The sequence below is a fragment of the Nicotiana tomentosiformis genome, chromosome 11 (genome assembly GCF_000390325.3).
Source record: "Nicotiana tomentosiformis chromosome 11, ASM39032v3, whole genome shotgun sequence".
NCBI classification, from domain to species: Eukaryota; Viridiplantae; Streptophyta; class Magnoliopsida; order Solanales; family Solanaceae; genus Nicotiana; species Nicotiana tomentosiformis.
Window position 1 is genome coordinate 71,375,247 of NC_090822.1, and position 26,921 is coordinate 71,402,167.

General features: G+C 39.3%; 2 protein-coding genes across 2 annotated transcripts; one reads left to right on the top strand and one right to left on the bottom strand.

The window, feature by feature from the left end:
* Positions 1-6,380: 6,380 nt before the first annotated feature.
* Positions 6,381-7,099, bottom strand: LOC138901639 (uncharacterized). Its single transcript, XM_070189418.1, has 2 exons — positions 6,860-7,099; positions 6,381-6,638 (listed from the first exon to the last, which is right to left on the bottom strand). The coding sequence occupies exons 1-2, from the start codon at positions 7,097-7,099 to the stop codon at positions 6,381-6,383; spliced, it is 498 nt and encodes a 165-aa protein (XP_070045519.1).
* Positions 7,100-21,703: 14,604 nt separating this feature from the next.
* LOC138901640 (uncharacterized) lies at positions 21,704-22,445 on the top strand. The gene is made up of 2 exons (XM_070189419.1): positions 21,704-21,900; positions 22,115-22,445. The coding sequence occupies exons 1-2, from the start codon at positions 21,704-21,706 to the stop codon at positions 22,443-22,445; spliced, it is 528 nt and encodes a 175-aa protein (XP_070045520.1).
* The last annotated feature ends 4,476 nt before the right edge of the window (positions 22,446-26,921 follow it).

Consider the following 26,921-nt stretch of genomic DNA (forward strand, 5'->3'; position numbering starts at 1 on the left):
TGTTTTTGGGGACACCTTGATGATTGAGGACACTTGGGGAGGTTTTTCACCCTTTCTACTTTTGCTCTTATTTTGTTAAGCCTTGGGGACAATGCTTATTTTAATTGGGGGGGGGGGGTTGAGCTTATTTGATACATTGAATACATTTGGATACTTTGGAATGTAACTATTGGACGATTCTGCTTTATTTTTATTTTATCTATCTTTAGTAGTTGTTATGTTTAGTAGATTTTATGTTTTTCTTAGCAGTGTAGATAATAAGCCTTTGGTTTTTTTAATTCCACAGTTTTTTCCAAAGGTAGTCTTTTGTGTGAACCGGGTGATTCTTTCCGAGGATGGATGGTGTGACAACATTCTTAAGTGAATCAGTCTGTTTTGTATTTAGGTAATAATAGTAGTAAGTAGTAATGAATAAATGACCTAAATAAGTCATTCTCTAAAAAGAGTTATCCATACTTCATTTGGCACCAACACACTTAACCGCATGCTTATTGAAACAAGATTTTTGGAAGAAAATAACTATAATTAGTGACTTTGAGGTTCTTGAGTTGACTTTGATAATTTAAGTGGTTGATTGGACTATAGTGATCTTTAACTTGACTGTGATCGTTCTAGGCTTTAGACTATACCCTCTTTTATGTTCTAGTTGCATGAGAGGTGAGGTAATTTTTGTTGCTAGTCCAAGTACTTGAGTGGATGGTCTAGAACTTTCCTCGAATGTGTTTCACGGCGAAATTCTAGGTTTTCTTGGTTTGGAAGATGATTGTAGGCTTTCCTTGGTCCGTTTGAGCTTTCTATTTCCACCCTATGTTGTCCTTAGCTAACAACGTTGAGCATTTAGCCTTTCTTTGTTGGTAACCATGCTACAAACCTTTACCCGTTATGTTTATAATCTTCTCTTGGCATCCGGACCTTCCTTAACACTCTTATGTAATAAGTGGCTTAAGGCATAAGTTTGGGGGGAAAGTTGGAGGGGAGTTGATGAATCTAAAATAGGTATCAAGGCACCAAAAAGAGAGAAAATAAATGATATCTATGAAAAGAGAAGGCATCAAAAGAAAGAACAAAAAGAAAATTCTAAAAAGAAAATAAAAAGGGAGATTTATGAAATACAAAAGAGGCAACTATCTCTAGTATTAGCATAAAGGAATAAGAAAATGAAATGAAAAATAAAGAATGATGGCAAGTCTCTCTAGCCCCCAAGAAAAATAAATGGCTCTAAGGATTTGGTAAATGTGAGCCAAGAAATGAAAAGTGGAGTGCCTAAGGAAGGTTGTAACCACTTATCCCATATGGTATCCTACCCCAATCCAAATGCCTTCATTACAACCCGAAAGAAGTACTACTTGATTTTAAACTGAGTGAGCTTATATAAGTGGAGATCTACATGAGGGGAAAGCCTATGGTGCTTAAAGCTTTACTTGTGACATTCCTTTGTGAGAGAAGAGTGAATCCTTTATTGCTCTAGAAATTGAATGTTAATTCTTGAAGTGAGCATAAAAAATGGAAGGTAGAGGAGGAAGAGTTCGGAGTCCACCATGATTTACATGATAAAACAAGAGTACTTGACGAGTGAAGTCAATTCTTGAAGCTCAAATGTCACACTAAAGTTATAAGCATGTAACATATATTTTGTCACCTTGTTGAAAATGCATGAGTATTGTGGGTAATTGTTGGTCCCAACTGAGTATGAATGACTTATAATTGACATTTTGAAATGACCTTTCACTTAAAAGAGGTAGGAACTAATCTATTTACTTGAGAACAAGCAAAGACTTAAGTTTAGGGGAGTCGATAAGTTTGGATTTTAACCACTTATTAGTACCTTCTTGCTTTAGTTTTAGTCTGAAAGTGGTGATTTTTGTTTCCAAATCTAATGAAATTATGTGAATTGCAAGTATGTTGGAGGCCTGTAGATCAATGAAGAAATATAACTCAAAAGGGAGTATTCTAGCTCAACAAGGCAAAAAGGAGAACTGCAAGTAGAAGTGCGGTCCGCAGAAGATTATGCGGTTTGTAGAAATAGAGGTGCTGTCGTAGAAGAAGCCCTGACGCCTTAGAGGAGTTTTCTAAAAGCACGGTCTGCACACCAAATTGTGTGACCGCAAAAGCTTGTTGCATTGACAAAGTTTGAAAAGTTCAGAGAAGGTACAAATAAACCAAGTGTGAAGCCTCGTGGAAGTGGGGTCCACAATCAAAATATTCGGCCGCAGAAGCTGAAGTGTAGATGCAGCCGCAGATTTACTCCTCATGCAAGAGCATAAGAAAAGGTACAATCCGCACAATGAATTGTGCGGCCGCAGAACCTCCCGAAGGGAGTTTTTTTCACCAAATTTCTGGATACTATAAATAGACGAAAAATACTTTTTAGGGCAAGTTTTGTATTCCTAGCAGTTGTAGCGGTTATATTTTACCTTCTTGGAAAATTTGTGATCAAAAGTGGAGAAGACCCATTACTTTTATCAATTAATTGTACTTTATGACTTTAATTACTTCTTCTACTTTGTTTTCTATGCTTTCTAGCATGAGTAGCTAGATTTTATCTAGGGTTGTGAGCCAACCCTAGTGTGTAAATCTTATGGGTTGTTAATTCTAATGCTTATTTATGATTGGGCATTTGTTATTTAACCTTGTTTATGTATTGTATCTAGAATTAATGGTTGCAAATATTGATTCATGCCTATTTGATTTAGTTCTTACTTGAGAAAGAGGAACCTAGTCTAGGAAAACTTGGCTAACAAGAAATTGAGCTAGTTAAGGTTTTGGCTAGTTTGATTAAAGTGTTTGAAATAGAGATAGGGAAAATCCGACTTGGAGTCATATCAATTGCTTGGATTGTTACCCAATTGGACTTGAGAAAGCCATTTTTGGTATGACCGAGAGATATTGAGTTGGTACTTTAGAATTGAGAGTTATAATACATCCCGATCTACAAAACAAGCATTAACTTAGTATACCCATTAGGTTTGCACCTAGGTGAAAGTTACACCTCTAGGCTTTTCCTCAATTGATAAAAACGTGAAAAGCAATTCACTTTATCTCTAGTTGCTATTACTTAGTTTAATTCCTATTGGATGTCAATCACCTTTTGTTTGGAAGTACAATTTAGTTATTTGACGTTCTCTCTTTAAGTATCTACCTCAACACCCATTATAAACTCCCCGAGGAATTCGACCTCGACTCTACTTGGGTATTATAATTGCAATGACCGTTTCCACTCATTATTGAGTGTAGATTGGACGTAGATCAAGCTTGCAATTACAACTCAAAATAATAATCCCATCTTTGATACCAAAATATCAAACAGAGGTGAGGCATGTGATAGCACATCAAATGCAGTCATTAACTCAAATAAGGGTAAAACAAAAGCTTTGAGAAACAAGTATAAAACAAAATTAGCAATCATGTCTCGACACAATCACAACAACAATAAGGATATCCCAAAATATCACATAACATCATCAACAATTCCACCCTTATTACGCTGCATGTGCACATAAAAATGATATGCCACCCTTATTTCCCCACATGCGCAAATAGTCACCCTTATTTCACCACGTGGGAATCCCGAGATAGTGCTACCTTTATTTTGCCCTGCGTGCACAACAATAGACACAATCGCATGTCAAAACCCTCGTGCTAACACATCTAATTAATCCGCTCAACAAGTCCACAAGTGCCACAACACCTCAAAACAATAATACCAAGTGCCACAATATCGCAAAAGCAAACAATGATATCAAAGTTCCACCATGATGTAAGCTCACAACTTTCAACAGCACTGCATATGGACATAACAATATTCATAAAAGTGGAGGGTTGTACAATACATATAGCATGACAATGGCTAAGTTAATGTAATGATCATGATCAAATAGTCATAAAAGGATCTCAACATGTTTCATATAAAGTTCATTATCACATTAACGCATATTAATAGCTTACGGTCTATTCCTGTCAAAATTTCACATACAGCCCGTATAAGTGCTCGTCACCCAATGTACACGTTACTTTCACATCATAGAAATCAACATAACAGGACTAGCACCTAAGGGGTATTCTCACACACAGGGTTAGGCAAGATATTTACCTCAAAGAAGCTAAATCAATACTCTAAGAAGCCCTTCCCGTGTGAAACAACCTCCGGACTGCTCGAATCTTGCTAAAATAACTTAATATCATACAAAAAAGCATTATGAAATGATTCTGAATAATAAACCTTCGAGCTTTAACTAAAATCAATAAGTTAACCCCGGGCATGTACCCCGAAACCTGACAAAACTCAAAAATTACGAACACCCATTCAAATAGGAGTCTAAGATACCAATTTAATCCAATTTCGACCTCAAATCGACCTTCAAATCATCAATTTATGTTTTAGAAAAGTTTTTACGAAAATCTCCAATTTCCTTAATTTGATTCATCAAACAATCGCTAAATTGAAGGTTGTAATCATGGAATATAAACAAATTCGAGTTAGATCTACTTATCCCAATCCAAATCGTGAAAATTCCCTCCAAAATCACCCAAAACCGAGCTCTCTAACTCAAAATGTGATAAAATAATAAAAGCCCTCGAAATAGAGTATTTAATTGATCTGCTCAGGTATACACATCACGATCGCAGAAATACCTTCGCTATGGCAAAGAACAAACTCATCCAGCTCCAAAATGCCATACACGAACGTGGCACACTATCTCCATCGCTACCACGAATGACCCATCCATTCCCGAACGCATCCTCAGTCCCGTGATCACGAAGGTGTAGCTCCACTCCTTCCCCAGACTTCCTCAACCTTACGCAAACGTGAGGCCCTCTCGCGAACGCAAAGATCAATGGTCATAACACTCCACGAATGCGACACCACTTACGCGATCACGACGAACAAAATGCCTGCTGCCCAGAGTTCCTCTATGCGATCACGTGCAGACACACCAGCAATCACCAGCTCCCACACGCATAGAAATGATCCACCACCCCGGAACTCACTCTAATACTCATGCCGAATCATGTCAAATTAACTCGGAATGGCCTCAAATTTTGCATACAAGTCCCAAATGATTCAACGGACCTATACCAACTCTCAGAACCACATTCCAAACCCGACATCAACAAAATCAACCTTGGTCAAACCTATCAATTTTTCAATCCTTCAACTTTCCAACTTTCACCAATTCAAGCCAAAACAACCTAGAAGCCTCCAAATCCAAATCTAGACATACGTCTAAGTCCAAAATCACCATACAAAGCCGTTGGAATCATCAAAATACCATTCCAGAGTAGTCTACATAAAAGTCAAACTCCGGACAAGTTTTACAACTTATGCCTCCAACTAAAGGACTAAGTGTCCCAAATCAATCCAAAACTGTCCCGAAACTACACCAATCAACCCCACAAGTCATGTAACCATAAATATACATATGTAAAGCATCAAATAATGGAAACAGATTTGCAATTCTCAAAACTGGTCAAGTTATTATATTTTCCCATATTGAACAAACGTTCATTCTTGAACAAGTATAGAGATATACCTAAAGTGCCAAAAAAGTGAGAATATCGGCTCCACATATATGCTTAATATCCCAAGTTGCCATTGACCGGTTGACCTCTCCACTGAACCTTCACCGATGCAATTCTCTTCGACCTCAACTTTCGGACCTGCCTGTCCAAATTAGCCATCTGCTCCTCAACATAGGTCAAATCATTATCCAATTGCACTAAGCTAAAATCTAACACATGGGATGGATCACCATAATACTTCCGGAGCATAGAAATATGGAACACTAGGTGGACTCCCGATAAGTTGGGTGGCAAAGCAAGTTTGTAGGCCACCGCACCCACTCTCTCAAGAGTCTGAAAAGGGCCAATATACCGAGGCCTCAACTTGTCCCTCTTCTTGAATCTCATCACACCCTTCATGGGCAAAACTCTGAGCAGAACCCTCTCACCCACCATGAATGCCACATCACGAGCCCTCTAATCGGTATAACTCTTCTGCCTGGACTGTGTTGTACGACATTGCTTCTGAATCAACTTCACCTTCTCCAAAGCATCACAGACCAAGTCAATGCCCAACAATCTAGCCTCCCTAAGTTCAACCCAACTAATTGGAGTTCGACATTGCCTCCCATATAAGGCCTCATAAGGAGCTATCTGGATGCTTGACTAATAGCAATTGTTGTAGGTAAACTATGCGAGCAATAGAAATGGATCCCATGAACTCCTGAAATCAATAACACATGCACGTAACATGTCCTCCAACATCAGAATAGTGTTCTCGGATTGTTCGTCTGTCTGGGGATGAAATACCGTACTCAGCTCGACTTGTATGCCCACCTCTCGCTGCACGACTCTACAAATGTGAACTCCATGCCTCGATCCTAGATAATAGACACACCATGAAGGCAAAAAATATCCCAAATATAAATCTGAGCCATCTTCTCTGAAGAATATGTAGTCATGACTGGAATGAAGTTTGCAGACTTAGTCAGTCTATCCACAATAACCCACACAACATCGAATCTCCTCAAGGTCCGTGGAAGTCTAACTACAAATTCCACAGTGATATTCTCCCACTTCCACTCCGTAATATCAAGCCTCTGAAGCAAATCACCCGGTCTCTTTTTCCCGTACTTCACCTGCTAACATTTCAAACACCGAGCAACATACTCAACAACATCTTTTTTATCCTCCGCAACCAATAGTGTTGCAACAAGTCTTGGTACATCTTTGTAGTACTCGGATGAATGGAATACCATGAACTATGGGCCTCCTCAAGTATCAACTTACACATCTCATCCATATTTGGAATACATATCAGACCCTGCATCCTCAACACCCCATCATCCCAAATACTAACCTCCTTGGCATCACCGTGTTGCATCGTGTTTTTAAGGACAAGAAAGTGGGGATCATCATACTTACGTGCCTTAATGCTCTCAAACAAATAAAACCGTGTAATCAAGCAAGCAATAACCTGGCTAAGCTCCGAAACATCCAACCTCACGAACTTGTGGGACAAAGCTTGAATATCCAAAGCTAACAATCTCTTGTAACGACCCAATCGATCATTTTGAGCATTTGCATTCCATTCAGCCATTTGAAGTATTGAGTAGCTTCATATGATATATTATGACTTGAGTGAATCGTCAGTTTTAGTTTTCAGGTTAATCAGAATTGATGCGGGAGAAAGATTCTCAACTAGGAAGCTTTAAGTTGGAAGAGTTGACCAAGTTTGACTTTTGAGTATTTGACCTCGGATCAGAGATTTGATAGTTTCGTTAGGTGTATGGTGATTTTGGACTTGGAAGTATGCCCAGATTTGCATTTGGATACTCTTAGAAGGTTTCGGCACTATTTGGAGAAATTTGGCAATTTGAAGGTTTGAAATGTTCATAAGTTTGACTGGGAGATGAATTTGATGATATAGGGCTCAGATTGTGGTTCCAAGAATTGTAATAGCTTTGTTATGTCAGTTGAGACTTGTGTGCAAAATTTGATTCCATTTCGAGTTGATTTGATAAGGTTCGGCACGAGTTTCAAAAGTTAAAAGATTCAAAAATTATTAAGTTTGATTTGAGGTGCGATTCGTGATTTCGATGTTGTTATGCATGATTAAGGCCTCGAATAGGTCCGTATTATATTTTGAAATTTGTTGGTATGCTTGTACGGGGTCCCGAGGGGCTCGGGTAAGTTTCAGAGTGGAATCATATCATTTTTGCTTCATCTTTGATTGTTGTTGTGTTCTGGCCCTGGTGCTGATTTCCTTCAATATGATCATGAGGGGAGAAACGCGATTGCAATGTACAAAGTTGGAGTTGGGGCACTTTACTCTGCGTGTTCGCTATTGGAGGACCACGTTCATGGAGTTTGAGCGGTTTGTGTATCGTGGTCCCGTGCCTGGAAATGTGATCGGGGATCAGTGTGGGTGCTGGGCGAAGGTGTCTTCGCGTTCGCGTGTAGCTGAGCGCATTCGCTTAGCTTTATTCTTGTGGTATGCGCGTTTGCATCGCTTGTTTTGCAAACGCAATGGGTATTTTGAGCAGTGCCATTTTCTCTTCTTTGCAATGAGGATTGTTCCGCGATCGTGATACATATGACTGTCAAGTGGATTATAAGAACTCTATTTCGTGGGTTTCAACCATTTTAGCATATTTGGAGCTATGGAGCTAGGATTGAGGCGATATTTGAGGCGATTTTCTCCACATGGATTGGGGTAAGTATTTTCTATTCGGTTTTGATTATATTTTATGAATCTATCCTCGTTTTTGGCATTTAGTTGATGATTTCAAAAGAAAAATTGGGGATTTTTGTCTAAAATTTAAGAATGTAAATTTTCGAGTTTGAGCATCGACTCAGATTCATATTTGAGTGAAACTAGTATGGCTGGACTCATAATTGAATAAGTTGTCGGAATTTGTTAGTTTTGGCGGTTTCGAGGTGCGGGCCCGGGTTTGACTTTTTGGTTGACTTTGGGCTTTTGATTAAAGATTCGACCTTTATCGATTGGGTTTGTTTCTTTTAGCATTATTTGATGTTCTTGAGTTTCTCTTTGCTAGTTTTAAGCCGTTCGGAGGTCGGTACACCAGGGATTATATTTCTAGAACATTGTTTAGCTTGATCGGTGTTGGGTTCGACTTGTTCGAGGTAAGTAAGACTTTTAAACTTGATGGTGAAGGTATAAACCCCTGGATATACGTGTTATGTGTTTGGTGTTGAGGTGACGCACATACTCAGTCATATTCATTTAGTTGCATATCATATCTCAGTCTCTATTATCATTGTTGTCAGATCATGGTGTCATTGTTTTGGCTAATTGGCATGCGATTTGTGAGCCCGAGAGACTGGAGAGATTGATGACTGAGTTGAGGCCGAGGGCCTGATTGTGTGTGATATTGATGGGATCGGGCTGCACACCGCAACAAGTTTTATTGATTCATGATGAGATTGGGCTGCATGCCACAACGAGTTTTATTGATTCATGATGGGATCAGGATGCACGCCGCAACAGGTATTATCGATTCATGATAGGATCGGGCTATGAGCCACAGTAGGTTTTATTCGCACTTGAGTAGGATCCTCCCCTTCAGAGTCTGACATACCAGCAGTGAGTGCAGGTACCTACTGAGTGCGAGTTCCGAGTGCGAGTGCTTAGTGATAGGGAGGTGTTGAGTGATTGAGCGTGCTGAGTAAGGCTGACTACTCCGAGAGCATGAGAACATGCGTTTATCACTGTGGTGCATTATATTTGACATGTATATTTGGCATGTAGGCATAAAGATGTATTTCCTCATGATGTACGATACTGTGATATTCATGACTTCACATGCACGCATAGGGATGTACTTTTCTCATGTTATCTGATAATGAAATATCTTATCTGTTGTTGAATGTCTTTGGGGGAAAATCATAATTTTTTGTTATACGCATATTTTGGTGATTTCAGTGAAAGATTTGGATTTTACTATTATACCTGAAAGGCATGTCTATTTTTCTGTAATTGTGAACGAGCTGAGCATCATATCTTGAGTTATTACTTGTGCTGCTTTTATTATATCGTTATGAATTATTCTTGGCTATTGGTGTTGGATGCTGACTGTTGTCTAAGATCGTCACTACTTTCAACCTTAGGTTGGGTTTGTTACTTATTGAGTACATGGGGCCGGTTGTACTCATACTACACTTCTGCACCTTGCATGCAGATTATGGAGCTGATGTTGTTGTGTATGGCGGAAGCTGGAATTGAAGATGTACCTATGTTCGTTGTAGTAGCCTCTTGTTCTTGGTAGCTTTAGATTTATAAAAATCTGTTTATGTACATTTTAAACAGATGATGTATTTATTTCATATCAGTTTTGTAAATTATAAATCTTAGAGGCTCAAGATTTATACTACCAATCCTTGGGATTTTTGTATAAAAGTTTAGTTATTTCATCATTTATTTTCTCAGTAGATCTCCTTGAGTTGGATTATTGATAAATTGGACTACCTAGTGGGTTTGGTTAGGTGCCATAGGTTCATAGGTTGATTACAAATTGGTATCAGAGCTCTAGGTTCATAGGTTCTACGAGTCATGAGCAAATGTCTAGTAGAGTCTTGAGGATCGGTATGATGATGTGCATTCCTATCTTCGAAAGGTTATATGGCATTTAGGATAAATTTCCCATTTTTCATTCCTGATCGTGCGACATTGATTTAGCTTGAAGCATATCTCTTTGAATTCCTCCCACTCACTCGTATGCGCATGTGAGCGCTCAGTATCATCTGTGCATCGACGGCTTGTAGATTCCATGGATGAGGTGCGAGATGTGTTTTCTGTGTTTTGGTGATGGGCCAGTCTAGAGGACTTGAGGCCGGGTTTGGACTGCAGCTTAGGCTCGATAGTTTCAAGTTGTATGAGCATGTGCTTTTGGACTTCTATATCTACTGGTGTCCCTATGAGTGGGAATAGTGGATCGGTGAGTGGTTGGATGGCTATATGACGAGTAGGATGTGACTGCGGGGAGTGTTCAGATGGTTAGAATGTGTTGAAAAGAGTTTGCTTGAGATGTGAAAAGGACTATTGGGTGCTCGATTTATGTGGATGTGTTATACGGCCTAGAGTTTTGGGGATTTTGAGGAATTCTTACGTGTTATTTCATTTGTGGAACGAAGTAGATGTTCATGTCTTATTGATGAGTTCTGACTCAGTAAGATTAAGAGATTGCGCAGTAGTTGTGGCTGTGAAAGGGTATAGAGAGATGCCAGTTTGAGGCTAATCAGGTGGGTTATCTCCTGCGGGATATTCTGAGGTTATGTGATTCTTATGCTGATTGAGGGGAGTTTCTTCTACCAGTGGGTTATTTATGTTGCGATTTGATTGTGCATCGGTTGAGAAAGTTGACCTGATTGTCACGAGGATGAATACGGGCTTAGCGGATGATTTGAGGTGTTATATGGTTTGTGATACATGAGCTTATGAAGGATTTAGTCGAATCTCACTGCAGTATTATGGCAGTAATAGAGTATGGGCATTGTGAATTATTGAGTGTTTTGATCTATGACGTTGAGCCAAGTGGGGGGAGTCTGCTATCGACGATTTAATTGCATGGTTTTATGTTGTATTGGTTTTGGTCCGAGGCATACTTGTGGATCGGTTATGACTTGTAGAGGCTAAATTTGAGGATGACTTAAGCAAACAATTTTCTGTATGCATGGTGAATTACATTTTTGGGTATATAGGAATCATGGAATGATTGAGTTGTTATTCGTGAAGGATGCAATGCGCATGGAATAGGAATTTGCCCGGTTGTGTTAAGGCGGGGTTACTTCTTTGGGTTTTGTCGTGTTAATGTGGCACATGTTGTTCGGTCCATTTGGACAGTGCAATTGAGATTTGAGCATAGTGGATGACTCTCGAGAAGGTTCTAATGGATTCAAGATTCAAATGTGGCATTTGAGAATTTTTTCAGATTAGTATATGGCTAGAATGCGAGATTTACATGGTGTTGAGACTCGCGGTATTTTTATATTATTATGGATTCTAAATTTCAGTATCAGAAAGGTGAAGGAAATAGATTTAGATTCACCGAAGGTCTCTTTAGAGTGGGTGTCTCGGTTGTGGTACTTTTGGGGTGCTTATGAGGGAATACAATGACTTATGGGCCTTAGGGCAGTGTAGTTTTATGCTAGGATCTCTTGTGGTGAGATTTGGGTAAGAATCGTGGTGTTCTAGCAAGGATAAGTGTCAACTTGAGGGTAATTCAGAAGGAACACAGAGAAATATGAGAGCTTGGTAGTAGGTTGGATCAGCATGGTAATATATATGATCGGCTCTTTGGGTACTTATGATGTGGTGAGTCTGTACAGGTGTTGGTGACAATACTCTTGGGTTTGGCGACCTGTGTGGCTTGGTTGAGTTAGAGAGATTCAGTTCTAATGGCTTGGTTATGTGCAAATGGGTTTCGAAGAGTTCTCGATGGTTTCTGCCTACAGTTTGAGATGGATATTTCCTACCGGCTTGAGGAGCATGTTGCATATTGTAATTTTCTTTTGGATGGGATCAAATGGAAGGTTTTTGACTGATCGGGGATGTATTCTACTAGTGACCCAGAGTTGATTATGAGATTCTCATTCTTTTCTATGATGGAATGATAGATGCGGTGTGTTATGTGGGATTGGACGGTTTCACATGACTAGATAAATGCTATTACTACTTGGTATTGCCTGAGAAGGGTGCGCATTTTAGAAGGCGCACTGTATTTTGACTTACAAATGCTTCCTTGGTATTGTGGTACTCGCCTGGTTGATCAACATCTGATGTTCAGATTTTTGCCATATGGCATGGAAGAATTATGGAGGTATTCCTCGTGTGATGATCGTTTATGAGAGATGTGTTAGTCATTTGAGTGGTAGAATTGGGATCGACTATGGTAATTCATGTGTTCTATTGATTTGGAGACTGGCAGTTCTCAAAAGCAGATTGTTTTGGGGTTGCAGGCTGTGAAGATGTGGCCAAAGTTAGTTGGATAGTGGTACGCATTATGGTTACATCATTGTGGACTTTTAGAGGGCTATTTATCTATTTGTGGATGGCTGGGGTTGATTTTGGGGCCCATTGGTATGCCCAAAGAGAATGTGTATTCTACACCGGGTCAAATTTGTTGACTCAATACCCTTATTGCTGAAATGTATGTCAATCGGTTAGATTTAAGCTTGTTCGTGTTCTGATATGTTATATTTGTTATTCTTCTATGCTACGAGGGGTTGTGATTCCTCGGTTATATGCACACAGGATACCGTTCTGTTTGGGCCTTATAACGAAATTCAAGCGAGATGGTGATATGGTTGATTGTGCCGTGGTTATGGTGTTTTCGGGTTGTGGTATACTGTGCTATTTTCTTCTCCATGGTTATGGTCATGAACTTCGTGTACTTGATGTCGAATTGCGCTTGGTTGTTGATTTTGAGCATTGTGGCTTGAGGTGTTTCATATGGACCAGTGTTTGGAGGGGGTCACACATTGCATTGGGGCTACGTTGGGATATGATCCCTTGTGATAGATTCGTGTGTCTTGGTTCTATTATGTGTGATGGGTTCGTAGCATTGAGTTTGTGGTGGTACTTGTTGAGCTTGCCGGATGGTTCTCTCATTTGAGTCACTTTCCATGTTTGAGTATATTTGAATTGTTGCTTGTTGGTGCACAGATTGCATGGTTGTGACTTTAGGTTGTATTGGTATGACATGTCAATAGAATAGTTGTGTTTGATGAAATAAGTCATTGGACATAGAATGGATACTAGCAGATTTGATTATGGTATGTTTGGAAGAATAATATCGGAAGTTGGCTAAGAATTTGGCTTTGGTTCTTGTCGGACGAGTGAGAGAGCTTCATGGCTTGTTGATTTGATGAGTGTTTATGAGTTTCTACGTGTTTCTTTCATCATCGGCAGTGTACGAAGGTTTTGAATGAGGTTTTATTTGATATGAGGTTTATTACTAGTATTGGGTTTGTTTCGAGCAACTACTGTGATCAGGAATTGTTGCTACGAGTATGCGAGTTATGTGATATATCATGTGATTACATCTTGGGTTATGGATATGACTTGATACAGCTTGTTCAGACTTATATAGTGTGTAGATGCAAGATACGAGTCTTGTAAGGAATTCTGGATGTTGGAAATTGGGTTCTAAGGCTTACAGACTAAGGTTAAAGTAATGATCTTCAGTTATGTTGTGTTGTCAGGCTTTCATGAATTGGAATGACGTGGGATCACCCCCGGGTATGTGCATGGTAAGGTTACACGGCGATTTGTTGGCTTTGGAATGACTCTAGGCACGTTCGAGGATGAATGTATGTTTAAGTGGGGGAGAATATAACGACCCGACTGGTCGTTTTGAGCATTTGCATTTCGTTCAGCCATTTGAAGTCTCAAGTAGCTTCATATATATTATGGCTTGAGTGAATTGTCAATTTTAGTTTTCAGGTTAATCTGAATTGATTTGGGAGAAAGATTCTCAACTCTGAAGCTTTAAGTTGGAAGAGTTGACCAAGATTGACTTTTGAGTATTTGACCACATATCAGAGTTTTGATGGTTCCGTTAGGACTGGATGGTGATTTTGGACTCGTGCGTATGGCCGGATTTGCATTTGGATACTCCTAGAAGGTTTCGGCACTATTTGGTGAAAGTTGATAATTTGAAGATTTGGAATGTTTATAAGTTTGACCGGGAGTTGACTTTGATGATATCGGGTTCGGATTGTAGTTCCGGGAATTGGAATATCTTTGTTACGTCATTCGGGACTTGTGTGCAAAATTTGAGTTCATTCCGAGTTGATTTGATAAAGTTCGGCACGGGTTTTGGAAGTCGAAAGATTCAAAAATCATTAAGTTTGATTTGAGGTGTGATTCATTATTTCGATCTTGTTATGTGTGATTTGAGGCCTCGAGTAGGTTCGTGGAACTTGTTGGTATGTTCGTACGGGGTCTCGAGGGGATCGGGTAAGTTTCGGATTGGAATCAGATCATTTTTCCTTCATGTTTGATTGATGTTGTGTTCAGGGCTGCTAGTGCTGATTTCCTTCTATGCGATCGCGAGGGGAGAAACGCGATCGCAATGTACAATGTTGGAGCTGGTGCACTTTCCTCTACGTGTTCGCTATTGGATGACTGCATTCGCGGAGTTTGAGCAGTTTGTGTATCGCGGTCACGTGACTAGGAACGTGATCGCGAATCAGTGTGGGTGTTGTGCGAAAGTGTCTTCGCGTTCACGTGTCGCTGGGCGTGTTCGCGTAGCTTTATTCTTGTGGTATGTGCATTCGCATGGCTTGGTTTGCGAACGCGGTGGGTATTTTGAGCAGTGCCATTTTCCCTTCTTCGCGATCGCGATGCATATGACTGTGCAGTGGATTATAAGAACTCTATTTCGGGGGTTTCGGCCATTTTAGCATATTTAGAACGATGGAGCTCAGATTGAGGCGATTTTCTCGACATGTATTGGGGTAAGTGTTTTCTACTTAATTTTGATTATATTTCATGAATCTACCCTCATTTTGGCGTTGATGATTTCAAAAGTGAAATTGGGGGGTTTTGTCTAAAATTTCATAAAGTGAATTTTTGAGTTTTGAGCATCCATTTGGAGTCGGATTTGAGTGAAACTAGTATGGTTGGACTCATAATTGAATGGACTGTCAGATTTTGTGAGTTTTGTCGGGTTCTGAGGTACGGGCTCGGGTTTACCTTTTTGGTTGACTTTGGACTTTTGATTAAAGATTCGACCTTTATCGATTGGGTTTATTTCCTTTGGCATTATTTGATGTTCTTGAGTTGCACTTGGCTAGTTTCGAGCCGTTCGGAGGTCGGTATGACCGTGATGGCATTTTTGGAGTATTGTTTGGCTTACTCAGTATTGGGTTCGGCTTGTTCGAGGTAAGTTACCTAATCTTGTTTCTATCCATGAAATTCCTACATGCTAGAGTAATTGAGTTGTGATCCATGTTAGAAATCATATTTAGGCTATATACTTATTATGTTGGGACCCACTGAGGTCATTTTTTCATTCAAGTTATTTTCTTAAATTGCAATCACATACTCAGTCATATTCATTCAGTTGCATATCATATCTCAGTCCCTGTTATCATTGTTGTCACATCATGTTGTCATTGTTTGGGCTGATTGGCATGAGATTTGTAAGCTCGAGAGACTGAAGAGATTGATGACTGGTCTGAGGGCGAGGGCCTGATTGTGAGTGATATTGATGGGATCGAACTGCACGCCGCAGCAAGTTTTATTGATTCATGATAGGATCGGGCTGCATGCCGCAAGTGGTTTTGTTGATTCATGATGGGATCGGATTGCACGTCGCAGCAAGTATTATTGATTCATGATGGAATCGGGTTGCGCACCATAGCAGGTTTTATAAGCGCTTGGGCAGAATCTGCCCCTCCGTAGTCTGACATACCAGCAGTGAATACAGGTACCTAATGAGTGCGAGTGTCGAGTGCGATTGTTGAGTTGAGTGAGGTTGACTACTCTGAGAGCATGAGCACATGAGTTTATCACTGTGGTGCATTACATTTGACATGCATACTTGGCATGTAGGCATAGAGATGTATTTCCTCATGCTGCACGGTATTGTGATATTCATGACTTCATATGCATATTGACATGTAGGCATAGAAATGTACTTTCCTCATGCTAGCTGATAATGAAATATCTTATCTGTTGTTGAAATTTTTTGGGGGAAAATTATAGTTTTCTGTTATACTCATATTTTGGTGATTTCGGTGAAAGATTTGGGTTTTACTATTATACCTGAAGACCATGCCTATTTTTGTGTAACTGTGAACGAGATGAGCATCATATCTTGAGTTATTACTTGTGCTGCTTTTATTATATCGTTACGAATTATTCTTGGCTATTGGTCTTGGACGTTGACTGTTTTTCAAGCTCGTCACTGCATTCAACCTAAAGTTGGGTTTGTTACTTATTCAGTACATACGTGCAGATTATGGAGCTGGTATTTCTATGTATGGCGGAAGCTGGCATTGAAGATGTACCTGCATTCCGGTTGTAGCTGCCTCTTGTTCATGGGAGCTTTAGATTTATAAAAATCTGTTTATATACATTTAAAACAGATGATGTATTAATTTTATACCAGTTTTGTAAATCTTAAATCTTAGAAGCTCATGATTTGTACTACCAATCATTGGGAGTTTTGTATAAAAGTTCAGTTATTTCATCATTTATTTTCTCAGTTGATCTCCTTTAGTTGGATTATTTATAAATTGGCTTACCTAGTGGGTTGGGTTAGGTGCTATCACGACTAGTTGGATTTTGGGTCGTGACATCTCTCCCTAACTAGTATAAAAGCAAGACTACCCATGCTCTCAGCCTTCCTACTCAAAGCATCAGCCACCACATTGGCCTTCCCGAGATGATAAAGTAATGGGATATCATAGTCCTTTAGTAGCGTTAACCACCTCTGTTGCCTCAAGTTCAGATCCTTTTGCTTTAATAGGTGTTGTAATCGTCTATGATCCGTGAACACCTCACAAGATACACCATATAGATAGTGCCTCCAAATCTTCAACGCGTGAACAATGGTTGCCAACTCCAAATCGTGGACTAGGTAGTTCTTCTCATAGGGTTTCAACTGACATGAAGCGTAAGCATCACTCTACCCTCCTACACCAACACACACCCGATGACAATCCGTGAAGCATCATAATAGACTGTATAAGAACTCGATGCTGAAGGCAAAACCAGAACTGGAGTTGTAGTCAAGGCAGTCTTGGGCTTCTGAAAGCTCTCCTCACACTCATCAAACCACCTGAATGGGGCACCCTTCTAAGTCAGTCTAGTTAAAAGAGTTGCGATGGATGAGAAACCCTTCACGAAACGGCGATAATAGCTAGCCAATCCAAGGAAACTCCGACTCTCAGTAGAAGAATATGGTCTAGGACAACTCAAAATTGCCTCAATGTTATTTGGATCCACCTTAATCCCCTCACTGGACACCACATGGCCCAAGAACACCACCGAATCAAGCCAAAACTCGCACTTGAAGAATTTAGAGTATAGATTCTTCTCTCTCAACGACTGGAGCATGATCCTCAAGTGCTGCTGATGATCCTCTTGGCTGCAAGAATACACCAATATTCCATCAATGAATATGATGATGAAGGAATCAAGCTACAGTTGGAACATGATGGTAGGCTATAATCTTGTGTTTTAGTCATTTATTGCACTCTAATTGAAGCGTGGGGTGGTAGGTTTGGCTTTTGAGTGGAACTAATGAAATAAGGAGAAAGGTGCACCATTTAAAAAAAAAAGTAAGAGTCACTTGAATTGAAAAAGAAAGGAAAAAATAATTGTATGATTGTGAAAAATATTCCTTGATAGTGGTAACTCTTGATGTAATTGTGCTTAAAGAAGTTTGGAGTTAATGTATATTCGCTGTGAAGGTGGATTTATGGTTTGACATAAGTGTGAGGTTTTGAACAGTTAATTGTATGTATTAAAGTGCTTAGGGAGGTGTAGTCACTATTATATCCAAATGTATCCTACCCTCCCCGCAGCCTGCATTACAACCAAATAAAGTCCTACTTGATCCTTGACTGAATGAACTCAATTAGTAGAGTAGTACACTACGGGCATGCTAATGGTACGTCTTTTGTGGCATATGAATGTTATTTTTGGAGAGTGAGCAAATTCTTTCTATATTGAGTTCCTAATTGTTCTTTAGTTTATTGTGTGTGGAACTACTCTCTATTGTTGTATGAGGGCACTTGATTTAAGAACGAAAGGTAATGTCGTTGACCTCTGTGTTAGAGTAAGTGAGCGGGTTGTGAAAATTGCGTGGTGCTTGTGAGTCAAATTTTGAGGCAAGGATGTTACGGTATTGTGCTTAATCTGTTTTAAATATTTTTGGTGTGATGAGTTATTAGAGTTGTTGAAAAAGGTCATGTCTACGCGAAGCGTAGTTTGATTGCTCGAGGACGAGCTATGATTTAAGTGTGGGGTGTTGATGGTAGGCTATAATCTCGTGTTTTAGTCACTTATTGCACTCTAATTTACTTTACTTTATTCGTTTTGAGCTTCAATTGATAGTGATTCCGAGCCATGTAGATGTTATGGAATGAATTTGACTGATTTTGAGATTTAAAGTCTGAGTAAAAGCCCAAGGGATTAAGTCGGGATCGTGTTCGAGGGTTGAGGACCAAGTCTGGACGTCAAAATGCAAAACATATCCATACTTTGAGAAAAGTGCACTAGTGCGGCGCGTGGGGCGGTGCGTGGCATGCCGCGACTGTGCAAAGTTCCTAATGCCTATCAGAACTAGCTTTCTGGATTTCCCCACTAATGCCCCGCATGGTGCGTCGCCTCATGCGGCGCGCCTGTGCAACTTTTACAGAGTAATTTTCCTATTTCGTCTAGAAAAGTGAGGTTTCATCTAGGCCCGACCCTACTTGGTATAAATTCATGGAAAACATTATTTTTTGGACTTTTGACACATATTCGACCTAAGGAGGCTAAGGAGGAGTTGGAAGAAAACGAGTACAAGGATTTCATCATTCCTTCCTCACTCAAGGCCCGAGTTTAGATTGAATTTATGTTTTCCAATACTTTAATTTTATTTGTGATGAATTGCTCCATATCTATGGAGTAGTTCCCTTTAGGGTTTGATGGATATGGTCTATTGATGATTGTTTGTGGATTATAGCTCAAGTTTTATGTATTGAAGCGTTTTGGATGATTTAACTGTTGCATCTATATTCACTTGTTCATGTAATCGAGAGAGGCATAACTTGTGATATCTTTGCATTATATTGTTGGTTGAGTTCATTAATTCTTCTTAGTAATTGAAACAGGCTAGTTGAATCATTGATTAAACCTAGTTAGGAGGATAATCGATAAAGGTTCTCCTAAAGACCAATCCACTACGCATTCTTGCATATCTTCACGTGCTTAAATTGGTTCATCTTGTGAGGTTAAGACTTAATTGAGAAAGGAGTTTACGCTGAACGTTTGAACTAATAATTGAGTGAATTTGAGAGACTCACTTAAACATTAGAAGTGAATTATCTAGAGTTAGATCCCAAATAATTATCTTGCACCTATCTTATCAACCCCTATTTCTTCCCATTGATAACTTTCTTGCTTACTTTTGTTTCGATTGTCATTAGTCAATAGCTTTAGATTCTTTTTTTAATTTTAGTTATTAATCATATAAATCTTGATTGTTGATTCTCGTGGATAGCAATTAAGCTAGAAACTATGAAAATAATGTTTAACTCCAATCCCCGTGGATACGATATTATACTATACTATCTTTGACTAGCGAGCATAATTTAAGTGTGTGTTTCGAGCTCGTCAAATTTTGGCGTCATTGCCGGGGATTGGCAATCAATAGTGTTTGAAATAGTTTGTAGTGTTAATTCAGGAATTTTTCTTTTTATTTTTATTTTTATTTTTTTCCTTTTTATGATTGGTGTTCTTTGACTGTGCGCAGGTTACAGGTTAAGATTGGTGCATGACTCAAGCTTCTACTAAAGAAGTGCTACCATACGAGCCAGAAAATGAAAAACAACTACGACAGCCTGTGAAGTAAAGAAATCTCACTGAGAAGTTAGAAAAGATTGTGCAATCCGCAACCAAAGAAGATATGGTTAGACACGGTGAGGATAATGTAGATTTGGCTGTGAAAGAAGCAGCCCAACGATGAGAACAAGCTGCACGGGATGCTGAAAAAGCAGCTATTAGAGATGCACAAATTATCTACGAAGAAGAGAGGTGTCATAAAATTACTCAAAATCAACCTTTGGGTGCAGACCAGTTCGAAAATATAGCTCACATGCCTAGGAGACCACTTGGCGATTATGCTAGACCGGTCTACAATAAAGGTTTATCAAGTGTTAGACCACCTCCGACTGTAGTGAATAATTTTGAGTTGAAGCAAAGGTTGCTTCAAACCCTTCAGAATTGTTGTGTCTTCAGAGGGAATCCAAACACACATCTAATGGACTTCGAGGAGATTATGAACACCTTTCTATACAATGGTGTGTCACAAGATGTAGTGTATCTAAGGGCATTCCCCTTTTCTCTCAAAGATGATGCAAAGCAGTGGCTTCGAAGCTTACCCACATGATCAATTAGAACATGGGAGGAGATGACAAGAAAATTCCTTGATAAATATTTTTCCTCAGCTAAGACAGGCAAGTTTAGAATATAAATCCATAACATCTGCCAGAAACAGAATGAAACTATTTTTGAAGCATGGGAGAGGTTTAAGGAGATTGTTCGAAAGTGTCAACATAGCGGAATTGAAATCTGGATACAACTCCAGGACTTTTGGGATGGATTGACACTGGACTCACGTAGAACATTGAGCAATGCAGCTGGAGGCCCGTTGATGAAGAAGACTCCAGAGGAGATAGTCACAATTCTTGACGAGTTATCTGAAGATGCAAATCAGTGGCCCTCTGAGAGTGCTGAAAGAAGAAAATTAACTGGTGTTCACCAAGTTGATGATAACACATCTGTGTAGGTACAACTTGATGTTATGTCCAAAGAAACATGAAAGATGACCTTAGCGTCGATACAAAGTGAGCCTCACGCAGCTTGTGATATATGTGGAAGAGAACACCCTACTCATGAGTGTCAAGCCTCAACTGAGGAAGTGAATGTTGTGGAAAACTACACTTTTAATGCAATGGGTCAGAGGAACCTCGGTTTTGCATGGAGTTCACCTGGGGGTACCACGAATGCATGGCAACAAAATAACTCTAGACCCCCGGGACAAGGAGCTCCAGCTTTCCAAAATCAGCAGAGGCAGCAACTTCAGCCTCAACAACCCATTCAGCCTGGCATAAAAGATCTCATGAAGGCCTTTATTGTGAAAACTTATGAGAGGCTTGAAACTCATAACGCAGCTATACGGGAACATGGAGCAACTATCAAAGAAATAGTTACTGGTTTTCGAAACCTGGAAAGACATGTTAGGCAACTAGCCACTCTATTGTCTAAGAGGATTCCAGGAACTCTCCCCGCTGATAATGAGAGAAATCCCAAAGAAACAGTGAATGATGTGACCTTGAGAAGTGGGCAAGTGTTGAAGGACCCCTCCCCAATCCAAAAAGATGTGATAATTGCAAAAGAAAGTGGGGAACAACTGAAAAGTGATGATAATAAGAAGAAGAAAGGCCCAATTTAAAAATTGAAAAAATGAATAAGGAAAGAAAATCAAGAAGGGAGGAACTTGAAGAGAACAAGCATATGCCTGCTTTACCTTTCCCTCAAAAGCTATGTAGAGAAAAGTTGGACAAGCAGTTTGCAAGATTTATGGATGTGCTGAAACAGGTTCATGTAAATTTGTCATTTACAGAAGTTCTCTCACAAATGCCTGCTTATGCCAAATTTATGTAGGAGATCCTGACAAAGAAGATGAAAATAGAGGAGACCTCAGTGGTCAAGCTTACAGAATATTGTAGTGCTACATTGCAAAATAAACTCCCACAAAAGTGTGGAGATCTAGGGAGTTTTACTATACCTTGCTCTTTAGGCTCTATTAACTTTGATAAGTATTTATGTGATTCTGATGCCTCAATTAATTTAATGCCTCTATCTATTTTACAGGAACCTAGAGAAAGAAATCGAAGAGATAAGGTCGGTGCCAATATCTTTGCAACTGGTGGACCAGACGACCTTAATACCCGAGGGAATAGTGGAAGATGTGTTAGTTCGGGTGGATAAGTTCGTATTTCCTTTGGATTTTATAGTGGCAAATATGGAGGAGAACAAGGAGGTCCCCCTCATCCTAGGAAGACCATTCTTAGCAACGAGTAGAGCAATATTGGATATACGCGAGAGGAAACTCATGCTTAGATTGGGTGAGGAGACGGTGACGTTTGATATGATTGTAGAAAAGAGGGAACAAAAGGTAAAACCAGCTGCATGTGTTGAATAGAAAGTGAAGGGCTCAAAAGAGTAGACTTCATTGAGTGAGAAAGATAAGTGTGGGGTGTACCCTAAAAAGGCTGAGAAGAAGCTGTCTATCTAGATGTGCGCATTAGTCCGAAGCAGAGGAATGGAGCCCAACTTCGACTCAGACCTCGACTAGATGTTCAGGGAAGTTTTCTTTACCTTATGCTTTTTAATTGTGTGTCATGGGGATATGCCACAACTTAAAGTGTGGGGTGGGGGATATGTTGTATGTTGTTTGTATATCTATTAGTTTTAATAGTTAGAGATTTAAAAAAATTGAAAAAACCATAAAAATTGAAACAATTTTGATTTTTCCTGACGATGAATATCATTCGACGGGTTTTTTGAGGGAATAAAGTTGAAAGAAAAAGACAAAAAGATTTTCTTTTGTTAGGTAGTGTAACAATTCCCTCTTGGTTTTTCTTTGTGCCGCGGTTCTTTTCCAAGGGTTTTGTTTGAACCGGGTGTAGTTAGTTTTTATTTTTTTAGGAGTAGGAAGCCTTGTTCTACTATTTGAATTGAAAGAAATATCTCTTAACTTTAGTATGCCTTGAGAATAGTACGTTCTTTAGTTGTGACGCTTAGGCTCAGTTTTTGACTCTTGTATAAGTACCTTAAACTGTATGATTTTAACTTTTCTTAACTGGTTTAACTAGAGTATCTTGATAGTCCAATCCTAAGAGAGTTAGGTGCCATGTATGTCTGAGGTTTCGTGTTATTATGTGCATTACATTTGATGTCTATAACTTGTCCCGTGTGTTTGCAAAGCGAAATAGTAGTTTTGTTCATTCTTGGAAGTAATTTAGGCATTTCTTTGTTGAACTAGTTAGATGCTATTACCCACCTAATTGTTATGCATCTTAGTTAACCCTGTTGAGCCGGTAATCATGTTTCTTTGGCAACCACATTATAAGCCTTACCCATTTATTTGAATTGACCATCTATTTGAACCTTTTACCTCTTGTGAGCACTTGAATTTGATATGAACTTTGTAAAAGTTGAAGTGTGGGGTGGCTGGTTTGGATTTTGAGTGGAACTAATGAAATAAGGAGAAAGGTGCACTGTTTAAAAAAAAGTATGAGCAACTTGAATTGAAAAAGAAAGAAAAATAATAATTGCATGATTGTGAAAAATATTCCTTGATAGTGGTAACTTTTGATGTAATTGTGCTTAAAGAAGTTTGGAGTTAATGTATATTGGTTGTGAAGGTGGAGTTATGGTTTGACATAAGTGTGGGGTTTTGAACGGTTAAGTGTATGTATTAAAGTGCTTAGGGAGGTGTAGTCACTCTTATATCCAAATGTATCCTACCCTCCCCGCAGCCTGTATTACAACCAAATAAAGTCCTACTTAATCCTTGACTGAATGAGCTTAATTAATAGAGTAGTACACTACAGGCAAGCTTATGGTACGTCTTTTGTGGCATATGAATGTTATTTTTGGAGAGTGAGCGAATTCTTTCTATATTGAGTTCCTAATTGTTCTTAAGTTTTATTGTGTGTGGAACTACACTCTATTGTTGTGTGAGGGCACTTGATTTATGAAGGAAAGGTAATGTTGTTGATCTCTGTGTTATAGTAAGTGAGCGGGTTATGAAAATTGCGTGGTGCTTGTGAGTCAAATCTTGAGGCAAGGATGTTACAGTATTGTGCTTAATCTATTTTAAATATTCTTGGTGTGATGAGTTATTAGAGTTGTTCAAAAAGGTCGTGTCTATGTGAAGTGTAGTCTTATTTCTCGAGGACGAGCAATGGTTTAAGTGTGGAGTGTTGATGGTAGGCTATAATCTCATGTTTTAGTAGCTTATTGCACTCTAATTTACTGCAATTTATTTGTTCTGAGCTTTAATTGATAGTGTTTCGCACTTATTATGTGTTTTATGCCTTGTAGGAGTGATTCTGAGCTATGTAGATGTTATGGAATGAATTTGAGTAATTTGGAGCTTTGAAATCTGAGTAAAAGCCCAAGAGATTAAGCCGGGATCGTGTTCGGGGGTCGAGGACCAAGTCTGGAACTCAAAACGCAAGAAAAATCCGTACTCAGAGAAAAATACAGTAGTGCGACGCATGGTGCGCCGTGGCTGTGCAAAACTCCTGCTGCCTGTTAGAACTAGCTCTCTGGATTTCTCCACTAATGCCCCACATGGCGCGGCGCACCTGTGCAATATTTATAGAGTAATTTTCCTATTTCGGCTAGGAAAGGGAGATTTCGTATAGGCCCGACTCTACTTGGTATAAATACGTGGAAAAATATTATTTTCTGGACTTTTGACACATATTCGACCTAAGGAGGCTAAGGAGGAGTTAGAAGAACACGAGCACAAGGATTTCATCATTCCTTCCTCACTCAAGACCCGAGTTTGGATTGAATTTATGTTTTCCTATACTTTAATTTTATTTGTGATGAATTGCTCCATATCTATGGACTAGTTCCCTTTAGGGTTTGATGGATATGGTGTATTGATGATTGTTTGTGGGTTATAACTCTAGTTTTATGTATTGAAGCATTTTGGATGATTTAACTGTTGCATCTATATTCAGTTGTTCATGTAATCGAGAGAGTCATAATTTGTGATATCTTTGCATTATATTGTTGGTTGAGTTCATTAATTCTTCTTAATAATCGAAAGAGGCTAGTTGAATCATTGATTAAACCTAGTTAGGAGGATAATCGAGAGAGGTTCTCCTAAAGGTCAACCCACTATGCATTCTTGCATATCTTCACGTGCTTAAATTGGTTCATCTTGTGAGGTTAAGATTTAATCGAGAGAGGAGTTTTTGCTAAATGTTTGAACTAATAATTGAGAGAATTTGAAAGACTCACTTAAACATTAGAAGTGAATTATTTAGAGTTAAATCCTAAACATTTATCTTGCACCTATCCTATCAACCCATATTTTCTCCCATTGATAACTTCCTTGCTTACCTTTGTTTCGATTGTCATTAGTCAATAGCTTTAGATTCTTAGTTAATTTAAATTATTAATCATATAAATCTTGATTGTTGATTCTCCTGGACAGCAATCAAGCTAAAAACTATGAAAATATTTTTTAACTCCAATCCATGTGGATATGATATTATACTATACTACCTTTGACTAGCGAGCATAATTTAAGTGTGTATTTTGAGCTCGTCAGAACACGTTGTTCATCAAGTGTATAAAGGTTGCTGGGACATTGGTCAGCCCAAAAGACATCACCAGAAACTCATAGTGACCCTAACGGGTCTTGAAAGCCATCTTCGGAATATCTGAAGCATGGATCTTCGGCTGATGGTACCCTAATCTCAAGTCAATCTTCGAGAATACCTTAGCACCCTAAAGTTGATCTAGCAAATTATCAATACGCAGTAGTGGGTACTTATTCTCTACTGTAACCTTGTTCAGCTTCCTATAGTCAATACACATCCTCATATAACTATCTTTCCTCTTCACAAATAGTACTAATGCACCCCAAGGTGACACGCTAGGCCTATTGAAACCCTTATCAAGCAACTTCTGCAAATGTTCCTTTAACTCCTTCAACTTCACTAGTGTCTTGTGATATGGTGGAATAAATATGGGTTGAGTGCCCTACACCAAGTCAATACCAAAATCAATATCCCTATCGGGTGGCATGCCCCGTAGGTATGCTGGAAACATGTATGGAAACTCTCTCACTACCAAAACTGACTCAACGGTAGGAGTGTCAGCACTGACATCCCTTACAAAGGCTAAATATGCCAAGAACCCCTTCTCAACCATCTGTTGTGCCTTCAGAATGGACACCACCCTACTAGGAACATGACCCAATGTACCTCTCCACTCTAATCTCAGAATCCTGGCATGGCCAACATCACTGTCTTAGCGTGACAATCTAGAATAACGTGATATGGTGACAACCCAGTCCATGCCCAAAATCACATCAAAATCCACCATATTGAGTAGCAGAAGGACAACCTTGGTCTCATAACCCTCGATAGTGACCAAACACGATCGACAAACACGGTCTACCACAATAGAATCCCCAACAAGAGTAGACACATAAATAGGGGTATTTAGAGAATAATGAGATATATCCAAATATGAAGCGAAATAGGATGACACATACGAATAAATGGAACCCAGATTAAATAAAACTGATGCATCTCTATGACAGACCGGAACAATACATATGCTGACAACATCTGATGTAACTGCCTCAGTCCTACCAGGGAAAGCATAACAACGGTCTTGGTCTCCTCCCCTAGCACAACCTCTACCTGCGTGTCCTCCGCCCCTAGTTGGCTGCACAGGTGGAGTAGCAACTGGAGCATAAACCAGAGCCTAAGTACCATGCGGAGGTTAACCCCTCCTAAGTCTGGGACAATTCCTCATAATGTGCCTAGTATCGCCATACTCAAAACAACCTCTCTGCGGGCGTGGTTGCTGGTACTGAGTTTGACCCATCGGCTAGAGTAGTCGTTATAGGAACCCTGTGCAA